The sequence below is a fragment of the Taudactylus pleione genome, unplaced genomic scaffold (genome assembly GCF_031769625.1).
Source record: "Taudactylus pleione unplaced genomic scaffold, aTauple2 ptg000792l, whole genome shotgun sequence".
In the NCBI taxonomy this organism is placed as follows: Eukaryota; Metazoa; Chordata; class Amphibia; order Anura; family Myobatrachidae; genus Taudactylus; species Taudactylus pleione.
The window spans coordinates 6726535-6754399 of NW_028285194.1; the positions used below are offsets into that span (position 1 = coordinate 6726535).

At 41.5% G+C, this 27865-nt stretch overlaps 1 protein-coding gene across 1 annotated transcript in view; it reads left to right on the top strand.

The window, feature by feature from the left end:
• The window catches only part of HAPLN1 (hyaluronan and proteoglycan link protein 1), a 165721-nt gene extending 138507 nt beyond the window's left edge, over positions 1-27214 (top strand). The window contains exons 3-5 of the mRNA XM_088457945.1: positions 11009-11377; positions 18657-18959; positions 24300-27214. Coding sequence (XP_088314071.1) covers positions 11009-11377; positions 18657-18959; positions 24300-24583 — 956 coding nt within the window. The 3' untranslated portion in view covers positions 24584-27214. The remainder of the gene's footprint in view (positions 1-11008; positions 11378-18656; positions 18960-24299) is intronic.
• Positions 27215-27865: the final 651 nt, after the last annotated feature.

The following is a 27865-nucleotide window of genomic DNA, read 5'->3' on the forward strand; positions in this document are numbered from 1 at the left end:
TAAAGGGCCGGCTGGCTTGACCGTTAAGGGTGCTGTAACCCCCGAGAGTACACTCCAGTCCAAACCAAAAAAAAAATTATTTTCTGTGTTTGTGAATTGTGTGCGCAGTAGCCGCACGTGCATCAACAAAGTAGTGCCAAGCGTGCGCCTGTGTCATAAGTAAAGGGCCGGCTGGCTTGACCGTTAAGGGTGCTGTAACCCCCGAAAGTACACTCCAGTCCAAACCAAAAAAAAAATTATTTTCTGTGTTTGTGAATTGTGTGCGCAGTAGCCGCACGTGCATCAACAAAGTAGTGCCAAGCGTGCGCCTGTGTCATAAGTAAAGGGCCGGCTGGCTTGACCGTTAAGGGTGCTGTAACCCCCGAAAGTACACTCCAGTCCAAACCAAAAAAAAATTATTTTCTGTGTTTGTGAATTGTGTGCGCAGTAGCCGCACGTGCATCAACAAAGTAGTGCCAAGCGTGCGCCTGTATCATAAGTAAAGGGCCAGCTGGCTTGACCGTTAAGGGTGCTGTAATCCCCGAAAATACACTCCAGTCCAAACCCCCAAAAAAAATATTTTCTGTGTTTGTGAATTGTGTGCGCAGTAGCCGCACGTGCATCAACAAAGTAGTGCCAAGCGTGCGCCTGTGTCATAAGTAAAGGGCCGGCTGGCTTGACCGTTAAGGGTGCTGTAACCCCCGAAAGTACACTCCAGTCCAAACCGAAAAAAAAATTATTTTCTGTGTTTGTGAATTGTGTGCGCAGTAGCCGCACGTGCATCAACAAAGTAGTGCCAAGCGTGCGCCTGTGTCATAAGTAAAGGGCCGGCTGGCTTGACCGTTAAAGGGTGCTGTAACCCCCAAAGTACACTCCAGTCCAAACCAAAAAAAAAATTATTTTCTGTGTTTGTGAATTGTGTGCGCAGTAGCCGCACGTGCATCAACAAAGTAGTGCCAAGCATGCGCCTGTGTCATAAGTAAAGGGCCGGCTGGCTTGACCGTTAAAGGGTGCTGTAACCCCCGAAAGTACACTCCAGTCCAAACCAAAAAAAAATTATTTTCTGTGTTTGTGAATTGTGTGCGCAGTAGCCGCACGTGCATCAACAAAGTAGTGCCAAGCGTGCGCCTGTGTCATAAGTAAAGGGCCGGCTGGCTTGACCGTTAAGGGTGCTGTAACCCCCGAAAGTACACTCCAGTCCAAACCAAAAAAAAAATTATTTTCGGTGTTTGTGAATTGTGTGCGCAGTAGCCGCACGTGCATCAACAAAGTAGTGCCAAGCGTGCGCCTGTGTCATAAGTAAAGGGCCGGCTGGCTTGACCGTTAAGGGTGCTGTAACCTCCGAAAGTACACTCCAGTCCAAACCAAAAAAAAAAATATTTTCTGTGTTTGTGAATTGTGTGCGCAGTAGCCGCACGTGCATCAACAAAGTAGTGCCAAGCGTGCGCCTGTATCATAAGTAAAGGGCCGGCTGGCTTGACCGTTAAGGGTGCTGTAACCCCCGAGAGTACACTCCAGTCCAAACCAAGAAAAAAATTATTTTCTGTGTTTGTGAATTGTGTGTGCAGTAGCCGCACGTGCATCAACAAAGTAGTGCCAAGCGTGCGCCTGTGTCATAAGTAAAGGGCCAGCTGGCTTGACCGTTAAGGGTGCTGTAACCCCCGAAAGTACACTCCAGTCCAAACCAAAAAAAAAATTATTTTCTGTGTTTGTGAATTGTGTGCGCAGTAGCCGCACGTGCATCAACAAAGTAGTGCCAAGCGTGCGCCTGTGTCATAAGTAAAGGGCCGGCTGGCTTGACCGTTAAAGGGTGCTGTAACCCCCGAAAGTACACTCCAGTCCAAACCAAAAAAAAATTATTTTCTGTGTTTGTGAATTGTGTGCGCAGTAGCCGCACGTGCCTCAACAAAGTAGTGCCAAGCGTGCGCCTGTGTCATAAGTAAAGGGCCAGCTGGCTTGACCGTTAAGGGTGCTGTAACCCCCGAGAGTACACTCCAGTCCAAACCAAAAAAAAAATTATTTTCTGTGTTTGTGAATTGTGTGCGCAGTAGCCGCACGTGCATCAACAAAGTAGTGCCAAGCGTGCGCCTGTGTCATAAGTAAAGGGCCGGCTGGCTTGACCGTTAAGGGTGCTGTAACCCCCGAAAGTACACTCCAGTCCAAACCAAAAAAAAAATTATTTTCTGTGTTTGTGAATTGTGTGCGCAGTAGCCGCACGTGCATCAACAAAGTAGTGCCAAGCGTGCGCCTGTGTCATAAGTAAAGGGCCGGCTGGCTTGACCGTTAAGGGTGCTGTAACCCCTGAAAGTACACTCCAGTCCAAACCAAAAAAAAAATTATTTTCTGTGTTTAGCCGCACGTATATATCAAATCGATATAACATAAATGGAGGACCAAACTTTCTCCGATAAAAATAAAATAGAGAAAGATCAAGAACCACTTCCTCCTAGTGCTGAAGCTGCTGCCACTAGTCATGACATAGACGATAACATGCCATCAACGTCGTCTGCCAAGGCCGATGCCCAATGTCATAGTAGAGGGCACATACAATCCCAAATGGCAAAGTTCAGGAAAATGACCTTGAAAAAGACATTTAAATCAGCTGAAGAGAAACGTAAACTTGCCAATATGCCATTTACGACACGGAGTGGCAAGGAACGGCTAAGGTCGATCCCTAGTATGTTCATGACTAGTGGTTCAGCTTCACATGACGATGGAAGCCCTCCTCCCACTAAAAAAATCAAAAGAGTTAAGCTGGCAAAAGCACAGCGAAGAACTGTGCTTTCTAAGAAGATATCACAAATCCCCAAGGAGAGTCCAAGTGTGGTGGTGGTTGCGATGCCTGACCTTCCCAGCACTGGACGGGAAGAGGTGGCTCTTTCCACCATTTGCACGCCCCCTGCAAGTGCTGAAAGGAGCACCCACAGTCCACTTGCTGATATGCAAATTGAAGATGTCACTGTTGAAGTACAACAGGATGAGGATACTGGTGTAGCTGGCGCTGAGGAGGAAGTTGGCGAGGAGGATTCTGATGGTGATGTGGTTTGTTTAAATCAGGCTCCGGGGGAGACAGTTGTTGTCCGTGGGATGAAAAAGCCCATCACGGTCATGCCTGGGCAGAAGACCAAACATTCCACCTCTTTGGTCTGGCAATATTTCTATCCAAATCCGGACAACAACTGTCTTGCCATGTGTACCATATGTAAAGGTGAAATAAGTAGGGGTAGGGACGTCAACCACCTAGGAACATCCTCCCTTATACGGCACCTGCAGCGCGTTCATAAAAAGTTACTGTCAAGTTCAGAAACTTTGGCTAAGACCGTAAGCAGTCCAGGGACACCTAAATCCCGTTGTCCTGTTGTATCCAAGCGCCTGCAAACCACACCGTCAACTCCCTCCTCGTCAATTTCCTCCTTAGTCAGGATCGGAAGTAGTCCTGCAGGCCATGTCACTGGCATGACTGACTCTCCTATCCGGGATTCCTCTGGAGGATCCTGCATTGCTACGCCTACTGCTGCCGCTGCTGCTGTTGCTGCTGCTGGGAGTCGTTCATCATCCCAGAGAGGAAGTAGGAACACCACTACTTTTACTAAACAATTGACCCTCCAACAGTCCTTAGCGAGGAGGATGAAGTACAACAGCAGTCATCCTGAAGCAAAACGTATAACTGAGGCCTTGACTGCTATGTTGGTGTTAGACGTGCGTCCGGTATCCGCCATTAGTGCAGTGGGATTTAGACAATTGATGGAGGTAGTGTGTCCCCGGTTCCAAATCCCGTCTAGATTCCACTTCACTAGGCAGGCGATACCGAGACTGTACAGAAACGTCAGAAAAAGTGTCCTCAGTGTCCTGAAAAATGCTGTTGTACACAATGTCCACTTAACCACGGACATGTGGACAAGTGGAACAGGGCAGACTAAGGACTATATGACTGTGACAGCCCACTGGGTAGATGTATCACCTTACGCAGCAACAGCAGCAGCGTCACCAGTAGCAGCATCTCAGAAACGCCAGCTCGTTACAAGGCAGGCTACGCTGTGTATCACCGGTTTCAGTAAGAGGCACACCGCCGACAACCTCTTAGAGAAACTGAGGGAAATCATCGCCCAGTGGCTTACCCCACTTAGACTCTCCTGGGGATTTGTGATATCTGACAACGCCACCAATATTGTGCGGGCAGTACATCTGGGCAAATTCCAGCACGTCCCATGTTTTGCTCACACAATAAACTTGGTGGTGCAGAATTTTCTGAAAAGCGACAGGGGCGTGCAGGAGACGCTTTGGGTGGCCCGAAAAATTTCTGGCCACTTTCGCCATTCAGCGACTGCGTGCCGAAGACTGGAGCGCCAGCAAACACTCTTGAACCTGCCCCGCCATCACCTGAAGCAAGAGGTTGTGACGCGGTGGAACTCAACCCTCTATATGCTTCAGAGGATGGAGGAGCAGCAAAAGGCCATACAAGCCTATACATCCACCTATGACATAGGCAAAGGAGGGGGTATGCACCTGACTCAAGCGCAGTGGAGAATGATTTCCGTGTTGTGCAAGGTTCTCCAGCCCTTCGAACTTGCCACACGTGAAGTCAGTTCAGACACAGCCAGCTTGAGTCAGGTCATTCCCCTCATCAGGCTTTTGCAGAAGCAGCTGGAGAAAGTGAAGGAGGAGCTAAGACGGAGCGATTCCGCTCGGCATGTGGGACTTGTGGATGAAGCCCTTCATTCGCTTTGCCAGGATTCCAGGGTGGTCAATCTGTTGAAATCAGACCACTACATTTTGGCCACCGTGCTTGATCCTAGGTTTAAAGCCTATGTGGTGTCTCTCTTTCCGGCCGACACAAGCCTGCAGAGGTGCAAAGACCTGCTGGTGAATACACTGTCAGCTGAAGCGGAACGTGACACGTCAACGGCTCCTTCTTCATTTTCTCCCGCAACTGGGGCTGCCAGGAAAAAACTTAGGTATCCTAAGCAACCCGCTGGCGGTGATGCAGGGCAGGCAGGACCAAGTTTGGACATCTGGTCCGGACTGAAGGACCTGGCAACAATTTCTGACATGTCTACTGTCACTGCATATGATACTGTCACCATTGACAGAATGGTGGAGGATTACATCGGTGACAGCATCCAAGTAGGCATGTCAGACAGTCCATACCTGTACTGGCAGGAAAAAGAGGCAATTTGGAGGCCCCTGTACAAGCTGGCTCTATTTTACCTGAGTTGCCCCCCCTCCAGTGTGTACTCCGAAAGAGTGTTTAGTGCAGCCGGGAACCTTGTCAGCGAAAGGCGTAGGAGGTTGCTTCCACAGAATGTGGAGAAGATGATGTTCATCAAAATGAATTATCATCTCTTCCAGGGAGACCAGCCTCCAGAAGGTACAGAGGGACCTGTGGTGGTGGATTCAAGTGGGGACGAGTTAATACTTTGTGAGGATGAGGATGTACACACTGAAGAGGGTGAGGAATCGGAGGATGAGGATGACATCTTGCCTCCGTAGAGCCAGTTTGTGCAGGGACACATTAATTGCCAGCTTGTTTTGTGGGGGCCCAAACGAACCAATCATTTCAGCCACAGTTGTGTGGCAGACCCTGGCGCTGAAATGATTGATTTGTTAAAGTGTGCATGTCCTGTTTATACAACATAAGGGTGGGTGGGAGGGCCCAAGGACAATTCCATCTTGCACTTCTTTTTTTTCTTTGCATTATGTACAGTTTGGGGCCTAGTTTTTCTAACTGCCATCCTGTCTGCCACTGCAGTGTCACTCCTAGATGGGTCACGTGTTTGTGCCGCCCACTCGTGTCGCTTAGCATAGTCATCCAGCTACCTCGGTGCAACCTTTTGGACATGAAAACACTATTGTGAGGTGTTCAGAATAGACTGGAAATGAGTGGAAATTAAGGTTATTGAGGTTAATAATAGCATAGGAGCAGAGAAACCAACAAATTCTGTGATTTTAGCTGTTTTTATGCTTTTTTAAAAAAAAAATACAGATCCAAAACACAAAACCCAGAACCCAAAACACGGAAGGGTGGTTTTGGCAAAACCAATCCAGATCCAAAACACGAAGAAAGATCCAGATCCAAAACCAAAACACAAAACACGAAAAGTGGCCGGTGCACACCCCTAATGTTAAGTAGTGTACACTATTCAAGAAAGTGCCAGAACTAGCAGGCAGGAGCTGCAGTCAGGGAGCCCATGTTTAACATTGGTGGAGTGTTACATGTAGTAGTGAATTGGTGGTTTCTGTCAGGAAAAGAGGGTCCAGTTAGAGGGAGGAGATATAACAGTTGTTAGCAGCAGCTGACAGTTAGTCTGGAGTTCCCCTCCTTGGGTGCCCACCTCCCTGTGACCTGGGCAGCGGAGCCATAGGCTGCCGGGTGCAGGAGGGTGGAGCCGGTGAGGAGGCATCAGTGGCAGGGGTCAAGCTTACTGCTGACCAGAGGGTGAAGGTCCTGGCAGTGGAGATGCAGGGCGGTCCCGTCGGCAGAGACGCGAGGAGGGACTGGAGGATGTGAGTGGGGCGGAGTTGCGATACACCTAAGCTGTTGAGAGGCTGAGATCCCGAAGAAGGGCGTGTCTGCAAGCGTGCATGTGGAGCAGCAGTGGCTGCATCAAGAGGTCAGCTGCCAGGCGCCATCCTCAGCTATGAGAGGCAGGTCTGGATACTGTCAGAGGAGGCAGGATTTCCACTTAGTTAGGGGAATCAGTGAAAAGCACCAATAGTGACAAGTGGATGACTGGTAGTGGCAGTAGCGCCCACCAGTAGTAGTGAGCAATTGCAATACACTGCATCCCATACAAAGCCTCACAGAGCATCAGGAAACTTGTAAATATTGTAGAGGGTTGAGAATGGAAGCCTGCGCAGGGGTGCCAGTTTAATATAGATATATATATATATATATATATCCTCAGCATCCCCATTGGTATTGGGACAGTGAGACACTTGAAGTAGTATGACAAGGGTACACTTGATAAACTAACAGTGTACTACTGAATTAAGGCCCTGATTCAGACCCACTCGCAAGCGGCTGTCCGCTCGCAAGTGGGTCGATGGTCTGCACTGAGCATACGCACGACGGAGGGAGCTCCGTCGTGCGCATGCGCCAGACGCGACGAGCGAAGGAAAGTCCTTCGCTCGTTGTGTCTGATCAAAGGGGGCGTGCTGTCGATGTTGATTGACAGCACGCCCCCTTTGGTGGGCGTGCCGGGGGCGTGCCTCCCTGACGGGGGCGTTCCCAAGGGAACGCCTCCCGTCAGAAGCCGGCCCACTGACATCACTAGTGATGTCAGTGGGAGTGATTTTGGCTCTGATAGAGCCAAAATCACTCCGGGCCTTACAGTTGAAAACCTCAACCGCAGGCTCCGGCTCGCAGTTTCAATGGTCGCGATGGTCGTGACCATCGCGGCCATCAAACTGCACGCTCGTATAGGCTGTGGGTGGTGACCCACAGCTATACGAGCGTCCAGGAGGACGCTCCATTTTTATTGAGGGCGGCCCTCATTCAGAGCGTGCGCTCTGCTCAGAGCGTACGGCTCTGAATGAGAGCCTAAATTCAAATTTGCAGCTGAAAGAGGCATATATCTAGTAGCAACTCCAAATTGCAACAAAAGTATTAAGTTATTAAGGAGATACATTTTATCTGTATAAATAGACTAAAGAATAGTGAACAAGCAGCAGTATGGTTTAGGAAACTTACAGAAAATATATAATAAATATTACTGTGCTAGGGACAGGTCATACATTGCAGATCAGAACGAGAGCACAGTTATTCAGAGCCAACCAAGGAGCCATTTAAGTTTGGACTCTTATACTCAGTAATTTATTTATGCAAGCACTTACTTTAGCATTTGGAAAGTACAGATGGAAGAAAAGCAGCTAACTTATAACCAGGAGCATACCTGATAGAATATACCAACTATTTGTCAGGAACACTTAAGTACAGTTGGACATAATAAAGGCATACTTCTGGGGAAAGGACTTGACTTCATTGTTCTTAGTAAGAGATGCTATCTACAATACTAGGTTGTGAGCATTCTCAACGATATTAAAGATAATTAATTTATGTATATAATATATATTGATCAGTTAAGGAGCAGTATGTACTTATAAGTGTATCAGATTGTGACAGTGTTAATGTATTGTTATTAATATGTATTTACCTATGTCTATATAAAGAAAAGGTGTTAAAATATATCTAATATTGTCTTACTTACCTGGAGAGGGTGGAGCACGGAGTTCATATGTATGGAGTAGCCTAGAAAAAGACAGGTGGTATTAACAAAATTGTGTTAAACCCAGAATATATTTAAGCATTGTTGTGCACTATACATCACACTCATAACTAATAGGTTGTCCCAAGCAAGCCTTACAATTTAGTTTGGGTGGAGGCACTGGAATAGTAATAGGTGTAACACCACTTAACATGAGTTTAAGGGTGGGTAAAAAGTGATTACATAGGAGTTAGTAACTTGGTGTCAATTTAGAGGATAAAGGGGGGTTACACCAATAAGACTTTAAATAACTTTATGTTCATAGTATAGAGAATACATTTTAGATGACAATATGAATGGTCAGATTGTCTCCATATGACCTCTGGTTTATCCATCATCCAAAAGACTATTTATACCTCAGATGACAGGATCCAGTCAGATGAAGACCAGTAACAAATATTAGATCCATAGTATCAATGTTGCAAGAATTACTAGAAGAACTGAACACTGTCCTCTAGTTAAATAATTGGCACTGTAAATGCATATAGCGCAAATACATGAATATAAGTTGAAATAGTCTCAGTCTAAGGGCTCAAATCAAGTAACTTGCCCTTACACCTGAGGGGGTGAGTTGCCATTGCAAAGGAGTGTAAACCCCTACAATGGCATCAGACCTTGCACCCCCCCCCTATACACACACACTTACACACACACACATACACCCAGTACTATCTTTTCCCAGATTCATGGATTTTTTAATGCAGCAATACAGGGTTGCAAAGAAAAATCTGCAATTCTAGCTGTACAATAAGTGCGGCATATAGCCACACTTACACGCATTTGCAAGTAAATCTCCAATAATTGGATTGACCCCATAGTGTTACCTGATACTAGTGAGTTGGTAATTAAATGACCAGGCATGATGGGATCGGTATGATCTATGTCCGACGGTTCAAATGCTGACAGCAGAACACCGGCAGCCTCCGAATCCCGATAGTATGTTAACTATTACTAACCCTTTCGCCCCCCCAAACCCTGATATGGGCCCCAGAATCATAGTAGCTAGTTTACGCTAGAGTAGATATGACACTGGCCATGATATGGGACTGCTTCTCACCCTTAATAAGCATGGGGGCTCTTGGTCCTATATGTGGCCAGATCAAAATCTGTTGTTAGGGGACCCCATAATCAAATACTCACAGTGCCAGCAGCATGACAGACACTTGTTTAAGGGAGTCTCTACTGTGGTATGGGAGTTTTCCTCACTTATGGTGTTGTCCTGGTAGCGCTGGGTCCCAGCTCCAAATGGAACATCCAAGTTGCTGAAGAATCCCATACTTTTCTGGGATTATCACGTTGGATGAATCTCTGGGTCACTGTGCCAAATTATGTCACTGGTGGCACCGGAGAAGATGTTAACCTTGCTGGGTCTAAGATACATGTCTAGTAGCAGGAAGACAGTGCAGTTGCAATAGAGAACACCATCACGATGCTATGATCTGGATGGTAACAGGCTGTTTATAGCTAAACAATTCCGTTTCACCACACATTGGTGGCTTTCTCAAGAAGCGTATGTGTGCTATGGGCCAAACAGAGAGAATTACGTAGCTTAAGAGGTTCTTGGCCACAGGTGATGCTGCCCGTCAATTATTGTTTAGAGTGCTAGCAAAGTCAAACTCACAGTTGTAACTGGGTACTTTATCTCTCTCCACTTTCTCTCTGATCAAGGCTTAGTACATCTCCCCCACAGTGTGCTACTGCTGGGCAGCTTATCTCCTGTCCTAAACGGCTCTGTCTCCACTGATGCAGGGTGGAGGCGTGGCTGTGGTCCGGAGATATCCTAGCAGGCTCAGCACAGCCACGCCTCCTCCCAGCATCAGTGTTGATAGACAGAACCATTTGGGACAGCAGATGTGCTGCTAAGAAATTAAAGCCGGCCACGTGGCACAGGAGGTGGCCATCCCCACTGGCAGCTCTGGGTAGAGCACGGAGAGGGCGGGGTGGGGGGCATGGAAATTCTGTTATGGTCCCTAAATAGGTCTAACAATGCCTTGCGCTCTGTACGTCTTTTTAGCCACCTCCCTGTTACCTCCCAGCCACAGTCCAGGAATGCCCCAATTCTGATACCTTCCAAATCTGAACAGCGTTGTTTGTACAAAATTGGGATGTATGTGCGGTGCGACTCTGAGGCACGTGTAGACATAACATTTTTCCACTGTATCGGACTCACAATCAGCCTCATAATATCAAAATTGGTGCAGGACGAAACAGTGAGCGAGTCTCACAGGCTGTGCATATGCAGTAACTTCAAGCATAAAGCTTCATTAGGAAGTCAAGATGCCAGTTCAGTGAGGTGATATCACACAAGGAAGAGCATGAGAAGGCCATCTTTCCCTCACCAGTCTCCACCCTTGTAGCGCCCCCAACTGTCGCTGCGGTGGATACGATATTGCACTTGTATGCTTGTATGTCACATGTAATAATTATAAACACAGTTGCCAACTGAGATCTTTCCACTGCTGAGAAGTTCCAGTAGGCTGTGGGTTTCTGATACCGTTGGGTCCTGCTGTGCCGCTCCCAGCAAGTGGCCTCACATGCCCAGTGAGTAATTCACTACTGTGAAGAACCTTGCTAGTTTAAAAATGATGGAAAGTCATGAGATAAAACTATATAATATCTGGTAATAGCATATTGTAATCCACTGTAGAATATTGTATTTGCTTTTTACCAATGAGACACTGCAGATACAAACCAGTATCGGTAAATATGTATTACGTTGTGCTTTGAATAATTTTATGGACTGTCATTCTCTTCCTGTGTTCCAGAGAATGGTCCTCGTCTCGTTGTGGAGGTAGATCAAACAAAAGTAATCTCCCATCGAGGGGGCAACGCTACACTGCCATGCAAATTTTTACATGACTCAGTGACTGCCGGATCACCCTCTCACAAAATCCGCATCAAGTGGACCAAACTGACTACAGATTACCTCAAGGAGGTGGATGTCTTTGTTTCAATGGGACACCACAAGAGGAGTTATGGCCACTTTCAGGGTAGGGTATATCTACAACAAGCAAGTGAAAATGATGCTTCGCTGATAATTACCGACATAACACTGGAAGACTATGGAAGATACAAATGTGAAGTAATTGAAGGACTGGAGGATGATACCGCTGTCGTGTCACTGGACTTACAAGGTATATTCATTTGTGAGCTCCTCCATATTTTGGTGATTTGAAACACTAAATCTATTATGCAACTAACTTATATAAAGTAGCTACTAAACAGTTTCACAAATATGCTAAGGGGGCTATTTATAAAATAATTTGTGGCATATCTCTAGAAAACATCCATTTTTGGGAGGATACTTGCAAATATCACCAAAGAGCGACTACTGCAGATATGCCTACATCAACTGCAATCCCCCCATTTCTGACCGAATCAGTATGAAGGACCGCCGGCCCTATGGCCGGCAGTTGAAATCCCGATGCTGGGAGACCGGCAGGAGTGAAGATACCCTTCAGGGGATTAAGGTAAGTAATACTAACCCTACTCCCCCCCCCAACTCTCCCTTAGGGGTGCCTAACCCCCCCTAAGTGCCTAAACCTAGCCCCCCCATCCCCGCAGCCTAAACCTATGCCTTCCGGGGGGGGGGTGCCTAACTCTAACCTCCCCTGGGGGTGCTTAACCCTAACCCCCCCCTTCCCCTAGCCTAACTATAACTCTCTCGGGGGGGTGCCTAACCTGGGAGCCCCTAACCTAACCCTCCCCCCCTTGCAGCTGTCCACACCCGCCACCCGGCTTACCTTAGTTCGGTATGCTAGGCAGCGGGCTCCCAGTGTAGGGATAATGATAGGCATCCGGATTTCGACGCCTATCATTAGACCCCTGCTAGAATTTGACAGTCGGGAAGCCTGCGATTGGCATTTTGATCGCCGGCTTCCTGACTGCATCCCATTTCTGACAGCATCAGCAGCCCCCATAGGTTTCTACAGGGGCTGCAAAGCTGTCAGATCTACCAAATTTAGCCGCGGCAGTTAATGGGCTACATCACTGGAGTCACTACAGGGGTGCAGGGGGTTCGGGCTGCACCGGGTGACACCATCCGAGGGAATTTTCCATTTGGACATTGTATATATAGTTCCACATTTCAGAGATATCCCATTTAGTAATTGCAAGTTTTATTATTTTTAATCTCAAGATAGAGGGATCATGTGACATTATAGGTCTCCCACCCGGGATGATAACAAATATACGAGGGAGTTAATGAGGCCATTCTCATTCAATCAAGCCAATCCTTATATTTTATGGGATTTGTAGTTTTTTCTTATCAAAATGGCGCCCGCGATATCATGTGGTGCGCGTTAGGCCATTGCCTTCCGGATGGTGCTTACGTTACCACGTGATCCGCATCATGTGGTTGTGCGTGACGCACTGTAATGATGTTCTGTTGGGAGCTACGTGGAGACACGTGACTGCGATGTCCTATTAAATATCAAAGCAAATCCCTATACTTTATGGGATTTGTAGTTTTTCTTATCAAAATGGCACCCGCGATATCACGTGGTGCACGTTAGGCCATTGCCTTTCGGATGGCGCTTACGTTACCACGTGTTTTGCGTCATGTAGTTGTGCGTGACGCACTATAATGATGTTCTGGTGGACACGTGACTGCGATGTCCAATTAAATATCTGGACATCGGGCATAGGGTTTAAATACCAGCAGTGGTTTATGGGACATGTAGTTATTCCAAACAAGATGGCGGCCGTATGATCACACATGCTGCACGTTTTGGTAAGCAATACTACACTGTCCTGTATTATTATTTTATATGTGTTGCACTTTATTTAGGGTGCATACTTCTTCATTTATACAGACATTAAAGTTGATAAAGACGCCGCAGAGCGTCGAAACGCGTCCTAGTGTCTGTATTTTCCCACCCTGTGCGATCTACCTACCTACTTTAGCATTATTCCTGGGATCCATCTTTACGCTGTAGGATTGTTTGATGCACATAGGGTATGTTTATTATGTTTTTATGTTTTTGTAATAAACTTTGGAGTGTTAGCTATCCGTGGTGACTGTTTGGTCCCTTTATTTTTGGGGTGTCGTGGATCCTATTCATATGAGAAATCTGCGGATTTGTGATTGTTAAAGGAGACCCCTAAAGAAACCGCTACGTGGGTGCACCATACCTGACTTATGTAAGCTTACATGTAAGCACCACTTATTGTGATCACAGTGCATTCTTTATGGACGTTTTGACTATTCTCCTACAATCTACCTCCACTGTGGACCGGGACTGTTTTCACCTCTCGGTGTACTATACTTATAGTAAGAACTTTATCACAAAATAATTATTTTTTCTATGTTCTTTTGCATATGGACTGATTTCAATACGTTTGGAGTCTGTGAAAAAGGTCCGTTATCTGGAAACATCTCATTAGCGCGGATTTGTAAGATCATTTTCTATGTATTAATGACACCAAAATTGCAGAGCTGCTCTGCTGTTTTGGTGTCACCCCCTCGGTTGTTGTCACCGAATAGTGCTATAGCGAGGTGATGGATAACGTGCATGCACATTTCATCCTTCCAGTGCTGAGGGAGGGCTTCTCAGCAGATCCTTCTTAATACTGCGAATTACGATCATCAAGTCTAAAGTCTGATCATTGATAAATATGCCTCAGAACTGAGGTCAATTTGTGAGAGATAGAGATATTTTCCAGTACAGAGATGACTGCCTGGTAATAATTTCAATGGAGAAAACTAGACTGAAATGGCTAATAACCTACAGCAGTAAGGCAAATTCAGCAACATATGATTGCAAATACATTGACAAGTATTTTATCAAGCTAAACATATAAACTAAACATTAGTAGTTACAAGTCAACATGGCAACTAATTTGACCTCTCATTCTGTGCTCCTTCCCAATGATCTTCAGTCTGTCATATGGGGTCTATTTATTACTGAAATAAAACGGGAATCATTGCAATAATATCAATTCAGTTAGTTTTATATTAAACACGTAATAAAAGGATGTGATAAGACTGATACAGTTATATTCAATAGCAGCTGTCTAAACAATTCAAAGAACAGATATTTTGTTGGTGACAACGATGAAAAATTAGGGATAACATTTTGCTATTTTTTGCAGTGGATATTATGCATATAAAAGAGACATCAAAATTGCGGGTTTTTAGAAGTGGAGATGTTGCCCATAGCAGCCAATCAGATTCTACTTAACATATATCTAGCAACTTCTTGAAGATAATAGCTATAATCTGATTGGTTGCTATGGGCAACAACTCCACTTCTAAAAACCAGAACTTTAGTAAATATACCCCCTAGGTGTGCTTAAAATGCACACCAGTAAAATTCACTCATAATATTGTGGCTGATTCAGAGCTGGACAATATAAAGATTTTTACACAAATGAGCGATTTTTATTTTCACTGGCCATGTACAGGAGCAGCAGTGCGCATGTCCAGAGATGGTGCTACGCCTCTGGCCGCAGTGCCCTGAACGCCGCAGCCTGATTGACAGGCTGTGGTAATTTTGGCGCAAAGTGGCAACAGAGAGTAATTGACAAAACGGGGTGTGTCAGCGACATTTTGTAGGCGTGCCGAAGCACATGTCTGCATTTTCCGACATAGATTTACTGGCCTCTGCAACTGAGTTCTGCCAGCCAACCTTAGGGTTACTCAGATGGCCGATGTCTGCCCGGTCATGATCTGATGCTGCGTCTTCGGATGCAGCAGCAGATCACAGATTTACACAAAACGCCTCCTGCGGCAGCTGCATAATATAGCATAGCCGCTAGGTGCAAAGATGCAGCGGTTGTGTGATTAACATCTATGAATCAGCCCCATTCTAAGATCCTGAAAATAATTAAAGCTAATTACTTGCTAGGCACCTGCAGATGTGAATGAGGGCCAATGGGGGCTATCCACGGGGATCTCTCTCTGTCACTTTAAAGTGCAAAGACTCTTTGCCAGAATGTCTAAAGTAGAGATGAGCGGTTCGGTTTTACTAAAAACTGAAGTCACCTGAACTTTGGGGTTCCGAGACGAACATAGTCTCGACTTGGATCATTTGGGGGTTTTGAGTAGAACATGTCTTCCCGCAAGTCACAATTGACTGGAAATTAATGTAATAATGTAATGTAATACCCCTTTTACACTGTTATATAAATCCCATGTTGATGCACGTGAACGTTGCTCACCTGCACCGGATAAGACTGATCAGTGCTGACCCGGCTCCAGGGGGGAACCGTGCCGAAAGGGGTCTGTCCCGGCTCTGATCCGAGTTGGAAACGTGTTCCAAATCCAGGGCCATTCCCTGGACTTTGGTGTAAAAGAGGTATTATTGATGTTAATAATACTATAGGAAAAAGGTCCAAGTTACATGATTTTAGCTGTTTTTATACATTTTTTAAATAAAACCAAAACTGAACTAAAACACTTGAGGGAGTTTTTGCCAAAACCAAAACTAAAACATGACATGCCCTCGCACATCTCTAGTCTAAAGTGTGTAGATATGTAGGCAGCAAAGTAAAGCAAGTAGTCCCATGTGGAACTGCAAGATCCATAGATATCCCAAATGTTGCAAGATACAATTTTATTGAATTAGATTTGAAACATATCATGCAGAAAGTAATGGCAATAGGAGGCACCTAGCAGCCAGCTTGTTATTAAAGAGAAGATGTATAACACCATCTGGGATTATCAAGAATTACCCTAGGAAAAAATGAGTCAAAGGCAGAACACTAGTGGCTTATATGGGACCTTGAGCTAGGGTGAGCCTGCCTTCCTTGTCATTGTCCTATATGTAATGTAGCAGCCCATGTCGCTCCTATAATACACAGACCAGATGGGGGAGCGAGTGTCCCACTTTAGCTCCTTTATCAAAAAAAAATGCCCGCCACTGACATTTAGTAAATAGTATCAGCTCAATGATAACTTGTTCCAAGTGTAATACATTAACCACTCCACTTTAATGTCAGATCGATGTTTGGGCACATGGTCTATCATTCAGGAACTTACCACCTTGTGTCCTGCTATTAAAGACAGTAGTTTTCCAAATGACAGGCAAGGTATACAAACTCTGATCTGAAATGAAGCACAATACAGGAATTAGGACTGCCGAACACTGTTTGACAGATGTGAGAAGTCAACACTGTGACTGTGAGATAGGAGAAATATATTGGTACGGTACTGCAAAGGCTCTTCTACATGCCTCAGGGGTCTATTTTCTAAGCAGTGTTAGGAGACAGAGTGAAAAGTGATAAGAAAGTGATAAGGTGCAAGCCAATCAGCTCCCAACTGTCATTTTCAAACACAGCCTGTGAGATGACAGTTGGGAGCTGATTGGCTGGCACCTCATCACTTTCTTATCACTTTTCACTCTGTCTCCTAACACTGGTTAGTAAATAGACCCCTCAATCTCCATTCTAGGGAGCTTTAAATGAACAAATAATTGTTTTTAGATCTGTCCCTTTAACATCTTTTCACTCAGAAAATAGGAAACAGGAGCAGATCATTATCTCACAGTTGCAATGGGTCATGTTGGAAATGAGGCTCATATTTGCCATTGTCATGTTGATAAAGTGTTTAGTTAATCCACTGCTAATTGTTATTTAAATGCAGCACTCCCATGATACTGATGTTAGTTGGTAAATCACTGAATAAATGGGAATATAATGCTTAATCTGATTAAAACAATGTAATATATCTGATTCACATTTTTTTAATTAAATTGTTATTCTTAGCATCTGATTTTCACCAATTATAAGTGTATCTTGCTCATTTTATTTATTTCCTTGTTTAAATATAATCAAAAATTCTCTGAATAGCAATTATTTTCCCGTCAATACAATTGTTTGCTCTTCCAAAAAGACACATTATTGTAGTATAATAGGACCTTGTTTCATGAGATTTTGCCTGATTTATGGCTAATAATTGGGTTGTCCATGTTCAGATGATTTTATTGACTTGTACAAATTCACCTTTAAAGTTCTGTAGCTTTAAAATAAAACTTGTTTACTGTTTCATGACGGATAGGGTCTCACACACGTTTCATTATCAAGCCAATATTTAGGTTTGGGGTACATCAGTTCTGTTGAAAATAGCTTTTTTTAAATTTACCAATAACCAGTGTTGACTTTGGGGCTGAATCAGCATTGCACATATGTGCAATGCTGATCGCAGATTCCCGATTATCAGGAATCTGCGTGTGACCCATTCTGCGACTGTACAGAACGGGTCCTGCATGATCACACGCAGCCCCTTCTATGCCTCGGCCTGATTGACAGGCGTTCATGGAAACTGGGGAGTGTCTTCCCCATTTTCCAGGAGTGGCAAGGCCAGGGACTGCATCCACGGATGCAGTTTTCTGGTCTCACAAGCCAGCCAGCCTGAGTATGCTTGCCAGCCTGAATAAGCTGAGGGCGGCCACTGCATTTGTGATCCCAGCCTGTGACCTCGGTCGCAGTGCTGGGGGTATCATACACCTCCTGCTGCATTTGCATATTAGCAAGGACGGAATTGCACAGCTGCCTGTGTGCAGCTTTGCAATTCCGTCATAACCTGAATCACCCCCTTGGTTGTAAACTGTGGGGAATGCCAAATTTCTGGAGGCTGGTGGCAAGCAGTGATAAGAGTGAAGAAGTGGACTAGTGCAGCAGTTGCCCATAGCAACTAACCAGATATAAGGTAGCATTTATCAAGTACATTCTATAATGTTGAAGCTGGCTACTGTGGCCAACTTCTCCACTAGGCCACTTCTCTACTCTTTTCAACTTTTTAATCTTAAAAAAACAAAAACATTTTTACCTTGACTGGAGATCTTATTTATAATCAGGGCACTTGCTTGTTTTCTGTCCTCTATGTTTTTGAACAATGGGGCATCCTTTTATTGTATGTAATATTTACAAATGTATACATATAAAAATGCAGAGGTACTGTAATCAAAATACATAAATATTTGTTTTAATGTGGTTATATTGCAGGTTTCATTGCAAATACATCTCATAGTAATAAGTAATTGAGATCTAAATACAGTATTTAGGTAAATGGCATAACTATGGCCAGATATGTATGAAGTAAACTAGATAATGGAACTCCTATAGTTCAATAAAATAATCCATTTGGTTTGTTTTGTACATACTTCTTACAGTATGTGCACTAACTAAATTCACTTTTATATATAATTTAATTTAAACCAAAGGTTCCCAAACTCGGTCCTCAGGGCACCCTCATGGTCCAGGTTTTAAGGATAACCATGCATGGGTACAGGCGACTTAATTAGTACCTCAGTCTTTTGATTTAACCATCTGTGCTCAACCATGGATATCATTAAATCCTGCACCGTTATTGTGACTTGAGGACTGAGTTTGGAAACCTCTGATTTAAACTGTTTATTATTTTAAATTAATATTTTAATCCACTTTTGTTTTGTTTGTTTTTTTGTATTCCAGGTGTTGTTTTTCCATTTTATCCACGTTTGGGTCGCTACAATTTTAATTTTCATGAGGCCCAACAAGCCTGTCACGACCAGGATTCTATTATAGCCTCTTTTGATCAGCTGTATGATGCGTGGAGGGCAGGATTTGATTGGTGTAATGCAGGATGGCTCAGTGATGGATCAGTACAATACCCTATCACAAATCCAAGAGAACCATGTGGGGGCAAAAACACTGTTCCTGGGGTTCGGAACTATGGCTATAGGGACAAAGACAAAAGCCGATATGATGTCTTCTGTTTCACCTCAAACTTCAAAGGTAATATAGTTATGTCCACAATAGTTCTCACCTAATAGTTATTTGGTATCAGACCACAGGTCACAGACACTGAATTCCTTGGTAGTTGTATAGACCACATTCACTAGTATGAACTGAGGGGATCAGAAGTTACCACAATCAAGTACGGGCTGCTTCAAAGTTAAGTTTAATTACACAGCCAATGTATTTAGTATGGTATATTTTAGTCCTGAAGAGATTGTTTATACAGAACTCAGCCTTGAATTTGAGAAGTGCTAGAAAATCATCATCACTACCATCATTGTACATTCGTAAGGTGCCACAAAACACTGCAGCACTGGACAGTCAGAGTTACAGATGATACAATCGTATAAAAAGAGAACAAGTACAGATGAGGCTGACGAAAGAGCTGCAGATGTGAGACAAAGTGTAGTGAGGGACCTGATTGTCAGAGCTTACAGTCTAGAGAAATGATGGAGTGCAGGCTAATCTCTGGACTGTACAGAGGCACCTGACTTGGTTACACCTAAGGACATGCAATGATAACATTAGAGTCACTCCAGGTGGTGATTAAAAAAAGGGATGTCTATAAGGGGAAGATTGGAAAAAAATTACTTGCAGCCCCTCATTGCATCTTTCCATCAGAGTTTCTTTTTTTTATAGTAAGACAATAAAATGATTTACATTACAGCAAACATGGCAAACATAAGAAGCTAGAAAGAAAGGTGGGAGGGGGGATGCGGAAAAGACAAAGATAACAGTCACAAAGAAGAGACAACTATATAGCATGAGTAATATAATTTAGCTAAGAATGACAGCAGATGAATCATCAATCATGTAATGCAGATGTGCCCTCTTTCACCTAGCGTTTTTGTTCCATACAGCGCAAGATGCTTGGCGTGACATACTATAGATGCGCCATCATGTGTAGTGACTCATACTTTTTCCTAAATTTTGCGTCTCTTTCGCATTGTAGTCACATACAAAGTCACTTACAATGTACCAGGGACACTAGATACATACTTATGCTGCAAATTAATTTGTATAAAGTCTCAGATCAAGCATAACAATATGTGACATGGGGCATGTTGTGGCCGCTCATATCAGAATGCTCTTTTGCCTCTTTTACCCAGATTTGCAAATTAGTCGCACATAGATGTATATGTAATGCCAGCCCCAGCAGTCAGTGTACCCTTACATTGTACTTTTGTCACATTACTGATATGAATAAAACACATGTGATAAGAAAAAGACGCTTGGCGTGGCTAAATAGCAAAATCAGTGGCGCAATCAAAATAGGGCACGATTTGAGCCATTGGAATGAAGCTGGGGCACAATAGAATCCAGTGACGTGCGTGAGGTCAATGGCTGGGGAGGCACACAGGTATAAAAACACAGTTTTTATATGAAAATTCTGGAGCATGACAGGGTGTATGATAATGGAGGGAGTATGATAGGGAGGCAGAGTCTACCTGACTGCATGTCCCTGATAGATTTACAAACCAGTATAGTCCAACAAAGTTAGCAATGGTGGTTTTGTGTCCGATGGAGTTAGTAATGGTGGATTTGTGTCCAACAAAGTTAGCAATGGTGGTTTTGTGTCCGATGGAGTTAGTAATGGTGGTTTTGTGTCCGATGGAGTTAGCAATGGCGGTTTTGTGTCTGATGGAGTTAGCAATGATGGTTTTGTGTCCGATGGAGTTAGTAATGGTGGATTTGTGTCCTATGGAGTTAGTAACAGTGGTTTTGTGTCCAATGGAATTACTAATGGTGGTTTTGTGTCCGATGGAGTGTAGAAACATAGCTAAATGCAGTGCATTCTCTTTGTATTTTCATAGTAAAAGAAATACTGTAAGTTGTGTCTAGATGGTGTAAAACTGGCAGATTTCCTGTTCCAAAAAACAGGGGGTGTTCCCCAGATGTCCCCCAGCACACTAATTTGCACTTGCAACAATACTTGAAAACTATATGGTAATAGAATTTCAGAGATATTTGTTACATGCATTTGCAAATACATGGGAAGCCATTAGGCCAACTTCACCTTATAGTTTTCAAGTATTGTTGCAGGTGCAATTTAGTGCGCTAGGGGACATCTGTGTGATACCCCCCCTTTTTGTTTTTTTGTTTAGTATGACTTCTCCCTTTCATGCACCTGAAGAGTATTGCCACATTGATTTAAGCAACTTCCACTTTGTTAAATTTCCTATTCTGACAGTTAGTAAAAACCTGCATGCAACGTTTAGGGAAAGCAGGAAAACAACTTCCAGGCAGTGCATTTCAAATATCTTCAGAGATCTTGTATTACTTTTACCTTGTCTTTATTCTTGCTAATTGAAATCAGCTGTTGTGACATCACCTTTAGAATTTAAATCAGCAAAAAAAATACAAAACATCCTAGCCGTCAGTTGTGGTATATGTGTATGCAGTTAATAGTATCCTCTCAATGACAACACACACGCAGATTTAGTTGGCTAATGTGGTAATTTTATTACCAAATTTACCACTATTGCACCATGCATGGTACATTTATAACAGTTAAAAATCCAATCCACTTTTTTTTAATTAAAAGCATATCAACTTTTTAGCTTTAGAGGATCTTTATGGAACAAGCAAAATGGTTGCACCGATTATATATTTAATTATAAACTTGTGGACACTAGCAAAGCTGACAATTAATATTTTATGTAAATCACTATTTCTGTGGGGATCAGTTTAAAATTTGGTTTTAAATTAACTTATTTGTTAATAATACATTTCATTAAACAGTGTACAGTTTATCACAAAATATGTGATACTGCAATTAATTGATAAGATGCTGCTATTTCTGGGAACATTTGAAGGAGAACACAGCTTTCTGGCACCAGAAGATGCTAATGGGAATTTAATGGTTGGTTTCCATGGAGACTATTTTCTTCACAATTCTCTTTAGACTTTTATTTAAGAGCTTATGTTCACTGAGATTAAGCAAGGTTTGAAAAAATAATATACAAGATAATATATCAGCATTGTTAACTTTTCATAATGTTTACAGTGCTTTACATAAGGCTTACAGGCACGTTGGGACATCATACAATAAAACATATTATATCATGTTGGTGAGAGGACAGTGGGAGATGTAGTGACTTCCTAAGGTCACTGGAATTCAACCAAGATATCACGGTTACTTAATTCATGCCACTGGCTTACTGCATAATTATCAGGCATGGTTTATTTAAAATAACTAAATCTAATGATCACTAAATAGTGACCTGAGTAAGTCAAAAACATCAATTTACAACACATATTATAGCCTGTCAGTAAATTGTATAAATACTACATTAAATAATACTTGACCAAACTTTTTAGCAACATCTACATGCTCTAGTACCATTTCCTATCCATGCAAAAAACATAAAATCCTAAGACGCACATATTTCCTGGCAACTGGTTTGCCCATCATTTGCCTATGGTATATCTGTTTATAACATTCCATTTTTGTGAAATGCCTTTGTAGAGATGCTTTTCACACCATTTATGTTAGTACATTGTGCAAGCTCGCAAGAGTAAAAATGCTATGTAAAAGTCCTGACTTTAGGCCACTTCATTAAAAAGTTGTATAACCAGGTAAAATTGCAGTATTTTCTTTCACATCCAACCATATGGTACCCTCTTCACACAGGTACAGCAGCTACTGCAGAGCCTCATAGCCATGGGTGTAGCTATAGTGGGTGCAATGGGTTCCATTGCTATGAGCACAGAGGCTTAGAAGGCCCAAACCCAGCTAATATACAGTAATTGTCTACCAAGTCCCTGAAATTGCTTGCTAAGAAATTGGGTCCGACCCATTGCCCGGGCCAGGAATGGGAGACTCAGGCTCTCCCTCTAAGTAAAGCTCCACACTGATATGATCCATCTCCCACATTCCTGTTTCATGCTCACAGACACAGCTGACCTAATCAGTAAGCACAGCACTGTTGAAGAGTAGGATTTCCTTTGTTTACAGCATTTGTGAAGCTGGTGAGGGGGGGAGAGAGTCATTGAGCTCAGAAATTAGTACTGTACCGGACAGTGTGCCTAAATTAAGAAGATCTCTGCTCAAAGTGGAAGTTCTTGCATTAGAAAGTATACTCTCAGGTAGGAGCTATTTGGTCAAAGCCCCCTGTGTTCCACAATGTGAACTGGAGGCACTGTGTGGCATAATGTGTACTGCCAACTCTACAATGTGGAATATTGTGGACTGGGAGGAATACAATGTGGCATAATATGAATTGGCAGCACTGTGTAATATAATGTGAACTAGGGCACTTCTATGCAGCATAAAATAAACTATTGCACTAGTTTAGGGCCTAAAATGATCTAGGGAACTATTACTGTATGATGCATACAATGAACTTGGGTAGTATTATAGGTAGAGGGGCACCTCCAAAATGTTGCTATGGGGGCCACAAAATTCTGGCTACGCCCCTGCTCATGGCCAATCATGGTAAACATTGTGATTCATTTCCATTCTTCTCTTAAAAAGCTGCCTGTTCAAGCCTCATTTATTTATGAGAGTATGATTGCTTTTCTTTCATGCTGAACATTTGTACATTTAATATTCTATACTAAAATCATTAGACTGGGTGCCAGAATGACATTAGTGGATATTTCTTAATGAGGAAAAATGTGGAGGCAGCACAAATGTCATTTCCTTTTTTTTGTGTGGTTTTATATGCATATTTTTTCATTTATCAGCATGATCGCCAGATTCTAAATTTTCTACAATCTCATACGCAGTAGAACACCCACAATGCTTTTTTTTTATACAGTACCTCTATAGGTTTTTTTTTCATAATTCAACTCAAAACAATGTACTATAAAATTACAAACAATGGGCTTTAAAAGAACATTACAGGTTATAATTAAACAAATCTAATACTTATTTATTTAACAGCTAAATCTAAACCAAGGGGAAAAAACATAATGTTCATATTAGGTGAACCCAGCTTACAGTTTATCCTTGTTCTAAATTTCCTTATTGGTTAATTTTAGGTAAACAACAAACTCAAATTCCAACTGAAGTTTTCAGTTTCCTAGAAAAAGCCCAATCTCTACTCTTCTCACTGGAGCTTAACTGCAAATGCACCTGCCCCTGAACAGTTTCAGAAGAGCAGGAAGGGACATCATTACAGTGAACCCTGAACCTCTCACCTCCCCTTTCACAACCACCTCCGAGTTCCATACTAGATGCATTCCCTGCAATAGATGATGTTCCACAATTAGATAGATAGACTTTGCTGGATATTTTAGTTTATTAATGTGCTGTTCATTACATGTTTTAAATCAACCTGGTCTTTAATTTAGAATGAGCAATTACCTGACTTTTAATTTTTTTCTCAATAGGTCGTTTCTACTACCTTATACACCCAACAAAGCTGACTTACGATGAAGCTGTGCAGGCCTGTATTAATGATGGCGCACAAATTGCTAAAGTTGGCCAGATGTATGCAGCATGGAAGCTCCTTGGCTACGATCGCTGTGATGGAGGATGGTTGGCTGATGGCAGTGTCCGTTACCCAATCTCAAGGCCAAGAAGACGTTGCAGTCCCAATGAGGCAGCTGTGCGTTTTGTAGGTTACCCAGACAAAAAGCATAAGCTATATGGTGTTTACTGTTATAAAGCATAGAACTATAATAATCTAAAAATACAAAACAGTATTAAAAAAACATTAAGAACATGTGAAAGATTTATTTTAAAAATGAACTCATGCAAGCTATAAAAACTGTGATAAACCTTTTTACTTACTGTAAAAATTATTGTCATAAATACATGTCATTCACTTAATTTTTTTGTATTTTTTTTTATAATTCATCTGTTCAAAAAAAAAACTGAAAAAAAATTATGTTAAGAAAAAAATCTAATTCATTTTGAACTAGAGCAGAATGATTATTAAATCATAACAAACTATACCAAGTAGCATACCAAGTAGATTAATGAATGGGGCATGCCATAGCTTGACAGTTGCTAAAACTTAAAATGTGGAATGTAAGAATATTCCAAACAGACGTATATAAAGCACATTTTTAAATAGTTACTATACTGATATTTTTAAATGCACTACCAGGAAAATTATCATCAGGTTTAAATTATGTCCTGCCAGTGTCTAAATGCTTGTTTTGCAAAAATAGAAGGACAACTAGCATAAAGCATTAGTATTTAAATTGTATTCGCTTTGAAACATGGTTTGTTTTAAGTTAATGAAAAATAAAACTATAATAACCCAGTAATGTTGTATGAAGCACAGCAAAAAATATTGTTAACATTCAAACTGTATTTTTATTGTGTATGAAACATTAATGAATGTTTGCATAATTAATGTATGAACCCTACTTTGTTTTTAATTGCGCTAAATGATGCCTAAGCAGCATTGAGTTACAGGTACATTTTACAAGCTTTACTGGGTTATTTAAGCAGCAAAAGTTGTTTAGTAAAACGCATTAAGCATTTTCTCAGGGCAGTTATTCCATGTGAACTGCTGGACAGAACAAAACACTCACAAGAAAATTATAACAAATTTATTATATGTTAGTCTTTAAATATTATTGTCTTTATAAATATATATTTAATATGTTGTTCATATTTACAGTGAAAGTAAAAATTAAATTGGATTTTATTATTCATTAACAATACAATAATATAATACATGTTCCCTGTTCTTAAAACATTAATTTCTTCTCATACCTAAGAGCACATGCCTATTTAAATAATTAATCAAATAATATGAGAAAATAACTGTGTATTATAGCTATGATATTATCCTTCCTCTTACTAGATGCCAATAATATGATGTGTCAGAATATTGTCAAAGTATATTTATATTTTGTTGAGCATGCAGTGCAGGGATGAAAAGACAATACTATGTTTTTTTCCAAATCATTTTATGTTTGTTATAGAGAATGTTTTCTTATTTTAAAAAGCACACTTCTCATTTTTAGCTAAATTATATTTAGAAAATTCCCAACAGTTTATATTATTATGATGATAACAAAATATAACTCCTGAATGAATGCATTACACCCTGACCCTACTGACATTCTTGAGTGTTCAAAATTGTATAGTATTGTCCAGGATTTTGGTTTTAAAAATATAACTAGTGTTTTTATCAGTATTTTGAAAAATGCTTTACATGGACAGAAATATGTTTATGAATTGTATGCATACAACAAATAACAAATATCAGATATACTGTAAGCATGTAGACTATAACATTGATAGCTTAAAAATTATATATTTCCATATTAAAAAAGCTAGCTTCACAAGAAGAAACATATCCAGAGGCATATAATATGGATTGGTCAATTAAAAATTAGTTTTGTATTGAAGGTTTACATCATAAAAAAATATTTTTTGAGCAAGCTAAAAATGCATACCAGTTGTAATAAGTAATAAAAAAGTGAATTCATGTACAACAGTTTCTGAAGAAAAAAGGTGCAAAAGTGATTGTTATAGCAAATAGGAGATTACATCACAAGGAAAATATGTTTACATATGTTTAAATAAAGGTAAGCTATACGTAAATTAGTTGCAACAACTTTTAAGGTTGTTTTGCTCTTTATAAAATCATTAGTATACATGTAATATAATCATTTAAGTTTTTACTAGGCAAACCTAAGCTACACTGCATAATAATTGAGATCTGTAAAAGGGTGCTAATTATTGGAGCTCATACATTCATATTTGTTGAGCTTCATTTGGGGTAAGACACCCTGAGTTTACTGCCTTTGTCTACAGTATAGCCTTATAAGGGCCATAAGTAATGTTAAGCTCTGACTGCCTAGCCATTATAACATACTGTATTTCAATATATTCCACTTCCAAGAAATGTCTTCATGAGATCATCTCAGGCACAGGATAAAACACAAGGGGAGCTGTAACAAATAAGCGGAAAATATAATGGCTTGAAAACCAGAAAAATTAAATAGGACATAATTCTGAAATTGGGACTCATTTAACAAATCTAAAGGGATCCCGAGGTTACATTATATTCAAATTTGTTTGCTATTTGTGATAAATATGTAATGGACTTGTGAGATATAAAAACATGTAAGCACACTATGAAACATTAAGTAGAAGGTTAGGGATATGGATATTATAAAGGCCACACAATAAATGGATGTTTTAAAAGAGAAGAATAATTACTATAAAATACATAAAGGGAAATGGGCTTGCTCTACTATTGAGAAGACCGTGGTGCTGCAGGGAAAAATGAATTGTATTATAAGAAAAAATGTGACAATAAACTACAAATTATTTTATATTTCGGACTTTGTTTTCTTATTTAACGTACGTATGTAGCATTCAGGATCTTTTTATAACAACACAGAAAAATAACTTACAGTAACTAAGATGATAACTCTACAAGTTTTCTATGTCTGCCCTGTCTATAGTATGTATAAATTATAGATTAATAGATAGCTAGATAGATAGATCTGTCATAGTTCGATATTGAAGTTTTAGTCTATCACCCATAACTGGTGGTGCTAGCATGATACAAATAGTGGGAATATTGTATATTTTACAAAAAAATAAGGTTATTATATGTTACTGAGGAGTCCGTGATCATATAAAAACCAAGGCGAAATGCCTTTATACAGATTGCAGAACTCTGAGGTGATGTCTCATATCCTTTTTATTTTATAGTAGTGAGTATAATATTTCTCTTAAAGTAAAAAGAAACACTGTAAGTGCAAGGCCGGCCCAAGCACAATTTTTTTGGTAAGCGTATATAGATTTTGGTGCCCCTTAGTGAAATAAACATTACATACATAGATAAAGTTAAAGCACTATGGGGCCTATTTATTAATGTGGTCTGTCATAACATTATGCAGAAACTGCAGTTTCTGCATAATTTTATGTACCACTGCTATGTACTAAGCCTAAGGGGTCTATTCATCATCACTTAATTTAT